General features: G+C 44.5%; 1 protein-coding gene and 1 pseudogene across 1 annotated transcript; one reads left to right on the top strand and one right to left on the bottom strand.

Annotated features, from left to right (window-relative positions):
* LOC112078382 (RING finger protein 24-like) lies at nucleotides 1-4,986 on the top strand (annotated as a pseudogene).
* Nucleotides 4,987-6,142: 1,156 nt separating this feature from the next.
* LOC112078383 (protein RRP5 homolog) lies at nucleotides 6,143-8,810 on the bottom strand. The gene is made up of 3 exons (XM_024144649.2): nucleotides 8,660-8,810; nucleotides 8,146-8,311; nucleotides 6,143-6,716 (listed from the first exon to the last, which is right to left on the bottom strand). The coding sequence occupies exons 1-3, from the start codon at nucleotides 8,787-8,789 to the stop codon at nucleotides 6,545-6,547; spliced, it is 468 nt and encodes a 155-aa protein (XP_024000417.2). The 5' UTR covers nucleotides 8,790-8,810; the 3' UTR covers nucleotides 6,143-6,544.
* Nucleotides 8,811-8,826: the final 16 nt, after the last annotated feature.

The following is an 8,826-nucleotide window of genomic DNA, read 5'->3' as shown; positions in this document are numbered from 1 at the left end:
GAGAGAGAGAGAGAGGAGAGAGACCCTTGTATTGAATTGAGAGAGGCAGAGGCAGAATATAGGAACAGCAGCAGCAGCAGCAGCAATAGCAGAAGCAGCAGAGGAGGATCGAGGCAGATTTCTAGACCACCATTATGGATTGAGACGGAGAGGGAACCCGGCCACCATGACCAGGTCAGCTGGAGGTGGGAGACTGTCTTTGTCTCAACATTTTTCTCAATCGAAGCAGCAGATGGTTAACGGGAGAGTAGGAACTTCCTCCTAAATACACACATACACACATACATACACACTAGCAAAATATCCCAGCTAGAAGACTGTTCTTTGTGTTTTGGGGGAATCATGTTTTTCCTGCTGTGAAGAGTACGCTCTACCCCCCTAGTAGATCAGGGCACTGAAGGAGTAGAGGAAGAGGAGGAGAAGAGAGGGCAGACAGAGGGGATAAGGCTTGTGAAAATCCCTCTGTTCAGAAGGATTTMGAGGGGGACAAAGCAGGGACTAATAGCTCCCACACTGGAATAAGAGCAGGGACTGTCGTTTGGAATGGTTTTCTGTCACTGTGATGAACTGGACAGTTGTTGTTTATTGCAATTTATGGGGCTGTTTTTCTCCTGAATGCAAGTTGTTTTGATTGGGAGGAAAGGAAATGTGTGTTGTTTTGCTCAGTGTTGAGAGCAGATTTCACCACTTCAACAGTGGACATTGACATGAGGTAAGAGCCATGTGACTAAACTGATTTCTTCGTCTCTCTCTCTGACAGTCATCACAAGGACGTCATCGTCAATGTTGAGAGAGGAGAAGGAGCACACACGAGGACTGCAGCACTCCCAATCCCACATCTCCCAATCCTAACCCTCGGGAGCTAATCCAGATTTGGGAATGTCGCYCATGGATTGCTGAGTGGACAAAACCGCACAGCCAGAATCTTAACAATCTTCTTCTCGGAATTCTGATCATCTTCATGGTTTTGCTTTTGGACGATCCACCACAACCTCAAACTACCCCAGCGACTCGTTTGTCTTCTTTTAGCCCCAGTTTAGAGACTGATTTTGGGCTTCCGGGCGTCGGGGTAACCTGGTAGTTTGGCCCTCACACAGGTCCAGCCTTCTCCTGACAGGGCCTGGATTTACTGCTGCAGTCCTGGGAGTCAGATTTCATGCAACCATTCCAATGGTGTAACGGTAAGTGTTTTTCCTCAACCTTCTGCCAAGTCAATGTAATGCAGTCCGTAGCTTACACAGCCTGTGTGTTCCACTATAACTCTCCCCTCTCCCTTGAACTATTTACTGACTGCTAACAGGGTTTCTGTAATTGATATGCTTGAGAAATGACGAAATTGAATGTGGGTTCAGTTGGGTTTTGTCGAAAGGGTGAAACGGCACTCAAACTAATTCAATTTTCCAGGGTCATGTTTAGTTAGTTATATATAGGCTACATAGCAACCATCATGTAACTGTAACTAACGGTACTACTAGAGGTTGTTTAGCTATTCAATACCTAGCCGGTCTCTGCATATGGTCCATTCTACATCTGAGAAAATAAACTGTCTATGTAACCATGTTTCAATTCTAAGCCCCCCCCTACTCCCATTCCCCCCTCCCTTTACCCCAATGTCAAATTAATGACCCCATACCCCCCACTGTGCTCAAGCTGTACCCCTTCTATCACTCCAAATTAAGTGACACGGCCATGGCCGTTAAAACAGACTGGCAAAGAGAGGGGGGTAAGGGGGCATCTCGTCCGTGGTGAGGCAAATTCACAAGAKCAGAACACATGGGGCATATGGGTGGAAGTGGTGCTTCCTGGTTACCATTGTCTTGCCKAATYSTGCCTCAGTCCCTAGAGTGTTGTGTGTCTGTTCATGAAAAGGCTAGCTAAAGCTCCCAACCAACCCCCACCCATGACACACACACACAACCCACAGGCCAGCCACCTAGTCTGTGAAGGGGAGTCTGTGGAACAGATGGCGTACCGACGGAAGTGGAGCCACCGTACTCCATGTTGGTTTAGTTCACTGCCAATTACGTGCCTCGGCTCCAGTCAGAGCAGAGCAATACAGAGCAGTATGGGTGGGATGGGAGCCAAATACCAGGCATTCACTTCCCCCTCCCTCCCCACCAAATATTGACCTTGTCGTTTGAATTGTCAATACAAGGCTTACTAGGCTTTCTAACATGCAGCCCTAGATAGTAAAACACATGTCGGTGGCTCTTGTGTCCTACATGGAGGATATAATGGAGATGTATTGTCTAAGGGAGGAATACCATACATTAAGCAATGCAGTTATAACAAGAGCCCTATATTTAGATTGAAATATATTAGTCCATATATAAATATGTCTCTAGTTATAACACCTACATGAGAAGTGAATCAGCGAGAGATTCTGTGTTTTAGTGTCTCTCTCCTGTTTAAAAGGTGTGTAAACAAGAAGCTMTGAGCCATTTGCATGTGGGAATATGTCCCCGGCTCCTCTGTTTTGAGAGGGGAAAACATATTAGTATTTATAACACTGTCATTATATGGTAAGTGAGGTAAGCTGTGACATGTTTTCGTTCAAGTCCCTCTATTGTTTTGACAACCTCTTTCATGACAACAAGCTGTGTGCAAATAMTCTTCTTCTTCTCAGGYTGCCTGTGGTTTAGGTCTCCAGCARTTTGAGAAGTACTGTGGACTTAGCAAGATGGATACCACTTACCARCTGCCACTCAATGTCTACGTGATAGTGCTTGGCATCGGCCTGTTCGTCTTCATGCTCAGCCTCATCTTCTGCTGCTACCTCTTCAGGTATGTAGGGTCATCACTAGCTGGAACAGCCACAAAGTGATAAACCCTGCCTATTTCTACAATTTAACATCTGAATTTAAACCTAACCCTAACATTAACCACACTGCTAACCTTATGCCTAACCCTAATCTTAAATTAAGACCAAAAAGCTAATTTTTGTGCTCYTTAATTTTGACAATATAGTGAATTTTGACTTTGTGGCTGTGCCACCTATTGGAAACCGWAGGGGGAAGGACCCAAACAAAGATGGTTGCTGGCTGGTTGCCATTGCAATCAGGATATTAACATGTAGACTTATCCACATGGAGGCTTCGCTTATTATGCTTCAAGAGCCTTTATTTAATTACGTATTATCATATTATAGGCCTATGATATTATTTATATACAGTACAAGTCAAAAGTTTGGACACACTTACTCATTCTAGGATTTTTCTTTATTTTGACTATTTTCTACATTGTAGAATAATAGTGAAGACATCAAAACTATGAAATAACACATATGGAATCATGTAGTAACCAAAAGTGTTAAAAAATATATTTTATATGTGAGATTCTTCAAAGTAGAGACACCCTTTGCGTTGATGAGATTTTAAAGTGATGCTACAGAGGTTTTGTATAATTGTGCCAAATGTGTACTACGTCATCCATTTCGTGTACGTTAACCCCTCCCCCCCAAATAAGAAGCATTATGAATTCCAATTCACACAATATGTTTCAATTTGTAAATCAAATCAAAGTTTATTTGTCAACTTTAGTGCTTAAGTTCCCGGACTCCATCTTTAAACACGGCCATTTTGTATTTGTCTCTTTGTAGGTTGAAACAGCAAGGGACGAGGAGCAGTTCAGCTACAATGAGGTAGGCCATCACTACACCAGCACATGTAGCATTGGGTCTGACCCGGGTTTAACTACTACTACAGTATTTCACACTGTTGTCGTCAGCGTGTTTTGAAACACAACCCCACTACTCTTTATAGTTAACCTTCATTACGTCATCCCTGGATTTGTACCAATACCGGTGTGTATCAAGTAGCTTATAGCTCACTCTAACACATGTACAAACTGCTTTTTTGATTTTTCGTTCTCAATAGGTGGTTCTTAAAGGGGCAGGCAAGAAGCTGAGCCTTCTAGGAGTAAGTCGTGTATTCTGTGTGACGTTTTTAATTTCAATGCAGATTGTTTGGAAAATAATGTAACATTTTCTGAACCATTTCTGTGTGGCTCGTGTTAGCTACTTGGGAAACCCCCGCAGCGATGCAATGCCTTTGATTTAACCTGGTGTTGTGTTTGAACTCAGATGATGTATTTAACTTCGAGCTAAGGGCGGGTTGACTCAATCATTGTTCTTGTAAATGTGACCACACACACACACACTAACACACATTTTTCTTCTTGCCCTTAAAGCAAACGTGTGCAGTATGTTTGGAAGAGTTTCGGACCAGAGATGAGCTAGCCGTGTGTCCGTGTTCACACGCATTTCACAAGAAGTGAGTTAACCATCAGGCTCTCCTTATAGACAAAGGCTTACAAACGTCAACACATCTGTGGTCATAATGCGCTCAACAGGCAGCTGAAACTAACATGATTACATCATAAATCCTTCTGGTTCCAGCCTCCCTTCCTTGAAGTTAACATCCTTGTCAGATCAATGATTAGCTCACGGAGAAAGGAAAAGAAAAAGGAATGAAGGACAGACAGAATAAATGAAGGATGCTATCTCTATAATATTTTGAAAAGGTTATGCACTTTTGAGGAAATCTCAGTCTATTTTGTGTGTCCCATCCAGGTGCCTGCTGAAGTGGCTGGAGATCCGTAGCGTGTGCCCCATGTGTAATAAGCCCATCCTCAGGCTCCACCCAGACCCCACACAGGGAACTGAGGGGCCCAGACCCAGAGGAGGTGTGAAGGACCCACAGGGGCCACCACGACCGCCATACGCACCTGTACACATTTACACGGAATTGATGGTCATTTTATGGACATCACACAGAGTCGATTGTATTCTTAAAGTGGTTCCATGGTGTTAGTCTTTGACTGAGCATTAATTAAATGGCTGGGGGTTTGGCTACTGTATATGGATGTTATTACACCCTCCAGGCCTTTCAGATCGTCAAGAAAGTCAACGATGACCGAGGGGCAGGGCGCAAGAGAGTGTTTCAGGATCGGGCCCTACTAGTTTAGCAATGGAACCTAAAAACAAAATGATAACTCTAACCTTGAGGGATGTGGTGTTTGGAATTTGGCATACTAGCATGCCAATGGGGCTTCCTGCAAGAAATGAAGGATAGGGGATCGGGTGCAGCAGGTCAGTTTGGGATTGCGCCCTCCTAGCTTAGCAGTGGAGCTTCATAAAGCTGCTGTCTATCCTCCCCTTTAGATCAGTGAGAATGAGTAAAGGCTACACGGACACTCCTGACCCGAATATTCATTTTGCAGGTCAGCAGCGTACTAATAGTATCTCCAGTGAGAATGAGAGGAAAGTGACATAGGAACAGGAGCCACTTTAGAATACCGAGTTCTCCCCCAGTCATTGGACGATACTGGTACAACACTGCCAGAAACAGCCAATCACAAAACGACACGTCAGGCATTCTGAGAAGGTCATTGGTCGAGTATCAGGATTGATTAAGATACCCTTCTCATACCTCAGGGGTGTTACAATATAAGCCAGCACAAACATGCCATTCAATACCATGTGCCACACACAGAACATGTCCAATACTGCCAACTCCAACCTAGGTAACACTATACTGAGGGAGTCAAAACATTGGTCACGTTCCAGGCCAACTACATTGGTCGTGCTGCACACAGCAACAAATGGTTCTGCGCCACGTCATCGACTGAGCATATGCGGTTAGCTAACATGTTAAACACTTATCCAGGCGTGGAGATCCGGCAAGCGACTGCAATGTAGTCGGTCTGGAACGCAGCCAATGAGATCTGGCAAGTGACTGCAAAGTAGTTGGTCTGGAACGCGGCCAAAGGCTGGAATCACAAAACCAGTCCAATACCAACATCACAGCAGCTCTCTGATGTACAGAACTATATATATCCAGGAGTGTGTCTGAAATGGCACCCTATTCCTTACACAGTGCACTACCTAAGACCAGAACCCTATGCAGGCCCTGGTCAAAAGTAGTGTACTATATAGGGAATAGGGTGCCATTTCTGACACAAACCAGGTCCATAACCTCGAAGACTGATAGACAGCTAGTCTTGCCTGTATGTATGTACGTAACGTTGTGACCCCCCCCATCTTGTAATTTTGTATCGTTTGTTGCTTTTAAATAAAATATGTATCCTCTCTGTGGTGCATCTTCTGTAAATGAGTAGTAGATGGTATATCAGAAATGATCAGTTCAGGTTATTTACTGTTATTTATTTGATTACAAAATGATAGTCATTCTATTCAGTCAGGTCAGCGTGCCTTTTCATCCATACATACACAAAAAAGTCCATTTAGTTTAAATTATGCTATTTATCCAAAATGGGTTAAAACGACCAGGTAGAATGACCTCCCACATTTCCAGGTCCATATCATGTGTGACATGTCACCATTTGAAAGCTCTCAGGCAATTAACAAATGTCTTCTCTGAATATCCAACAGCAGGGTGTGTATCTGTGTAGCTACATCTGTGTGTGTGTGTGTGTCTCGGCTGTTATGACACTCAGGTCAGGCTTCCCCTTGAGCTCTTTGCCAGTTTGCTTCTTCCAACAGCTGTTGGAAAATCCCCAAAACATGACGTGTGTGTGTGTCTCTCTATCTGGCGGCCTCTGTCCCTTTAGACTCCACGTACTCCAGAGCCTTCTCCTTGACAGCCTGGATGCTCTCTGGCGTGCCGTTCTTCTTCTCATACGCCAGGTAACGCTTGAAGAAGAACTTGATCCTCTTCACCGCCACACTCAGGTGGATCACACGGTCAAACACAGCCCTGAACACAGGAAACAYGATGTTAGACCAGGTCACATGACAGGAAACACCTTGCTACCAATGACAGTGCATTCAGAAATTATTCAGACCCCTTGACTTTTTCCACATTTTATTACGTTACAGCCTCATTCTAAAATGAAATAAAAATCCCTCAATCTACACACAATACCCCATAATGACAATGTTTGCAAATTTATAAAATAAAAAATGAAATATCACATTTACATAAGTATTCAGACTCTTTACTCAGTACTTTGTTGAAGCACCTTTGGCAGCGATTACAGCCTCGAGTCTTCTTGAGTAGAACACTACAAGCTTGGCACACCTTTATTTGGAGTTTCCTCCATTCTTCTCTGCAGATCCTCTCAAGCTCTTTCAGGTTGGATTGGGAGCATCACTGCAAAGCTATTTTCAGGTCTCTCCAGAGATGTTCGATCGGCACAAGTCCGGGCTCTGGCTGGGCCACTCAAGGACATTCAAGAATTGTCCCGAAGCCAATCCTGCGTTGTCTTGGCTGTGTGCTTAGGGTCGTTGTCCTGTTGGAAGGTGAACCTTTGCCCCAGTCTGAGGTCTTGAGTGCTCTGGAACAGGTTTTCATCAAGGATCTCTCTGTACTTTGCTCCGTTCATCTTTCCCTCGATCCTGACTAGTGTCCCAGTCCCTGCCGCTGAAAAACATCCCCACAGCATGATGCTGACACCACCGTGCTTCACCGTAGGGATGGCGCCAGGTTTCCTCCAGACATCCCGCTTGGCATTCAGGCCAAAGACTTCAGTCTTGGTTTATCAGACAAGAGAATCTTGTTTCTCATGGTCTGAGAATCACTTAGGTGCTTTGCAACTCCAAGCGGGCCATCATGTGCCTTTTACCTTCAATGCTGCAGAAATGTTTTGGTACCCTTCCCCAGATCTGTACCTCGACACAATCCTGTCTCGGAGTTCCACGGACAATTCCTTTGACCTAATGGCTTGGTGTTTGCTCTGACATACACTGTCAACTGTGGGACCTTATATAGACAGGTGTGTGGCTTTCCAAATCATGTCCAATCAATTGAATTTACCACAGGTAGACTCCAAATCAAGTTGTATAAACATATCAAGGATGATCAATGGAAACAGGATGCACCTGAGCTCAATTTCGAGTGTCATAGCAAAGGGTCTGAATAATTATGTAAATAAGGTATTTCTGTTTTTTAGTTTGAATAAACGTGCAAAAAATATTTCCTAGACTAAAGTTGATCATATTTAATATTCAAATATGACATGTTTTCATAAATGAAATATTACCGGGTTAGCCTGGTCCCAGATGTGTTGGTGCTTTATTGCCAACTCCTATGGTCATTGTCACACCAAACAGACCTGGGATCAGGCTATTCCAAAGTCATTTCGTAAACAAAACAAAACCAGTGAGGTGCCGTCGGGCTCACTCACCGGACTTCCTTCTGGGAGCCGTGTTTGACCATGAGGTCTATGAAGACGGACCACAGGTCGGTGCGTTTGGGGTAGCTGGTCAGGATCCTGTCCAACATGGTCTTTCCTCGCTCTACGTCTCCGTAGCGGAACTCCAGCTGGGCAAACTTCGCTATCAGATCCACATCTGAGGAGGACGACGACGACGGAGAAGGTTAACATGGAGATACTGTACGTAAGGTGTTAGTACCTTTTTGTCATAGATTCAAAAACGTACTAACTAAGAGCTGTCAACCTGGACAAATMACTTGGTGAGTAGATCTGTTGAAAGATAAACGGACTGAGTAGAATCAGGACAGGAAAGATTGGCGTAAGCATTACAGCCAAAATTCCACAAGATGGTGCAATTGCCACCTTCTTTATATCAATCCAACCCAGTGTCCAATAGGAGCTAGAGGTCGCATAGGGAATGTGTTGAGGTATGGGGCTCCCAAAAGGTGTGCATGAGTCCTAAAGGTGATAACAGGGGCCTTACTGTCTTTGTRAGGCAGGCTCTTGATGGCCCTCTGTAGCAGGGCGCTGGCCGCYTCACTCTGACCCTGCTGAAGCAGGAAGGTCCCGTAGCTCAGCCACACAGCCTTCTCCCGACGGAACCGCTTCACCATGGTCTTGTACAGACCTTCCGCCTCCTACACACACACA

This window comes from Salvelinus sp. IW2-2015, unplaced genomic scaffold (genome assembly GCF_002910315.2).
Source record: "Salvelinus sp. IW2-2015 unplaced genomic scaffold, ASM291031v2 Un_scaffold5605, whole genome shotgun sequence".
Classification (NCBI taxonomy): Eukaryota; Metazoa; Chordata; class Actinopteri; order Salmoniformes; family Salmonidae; genus Salvelinus; species Salvelinus sp. IW2-2015.
This window is presented reverse-complemented; position numbering and strand designations above follow the sequence as displayed.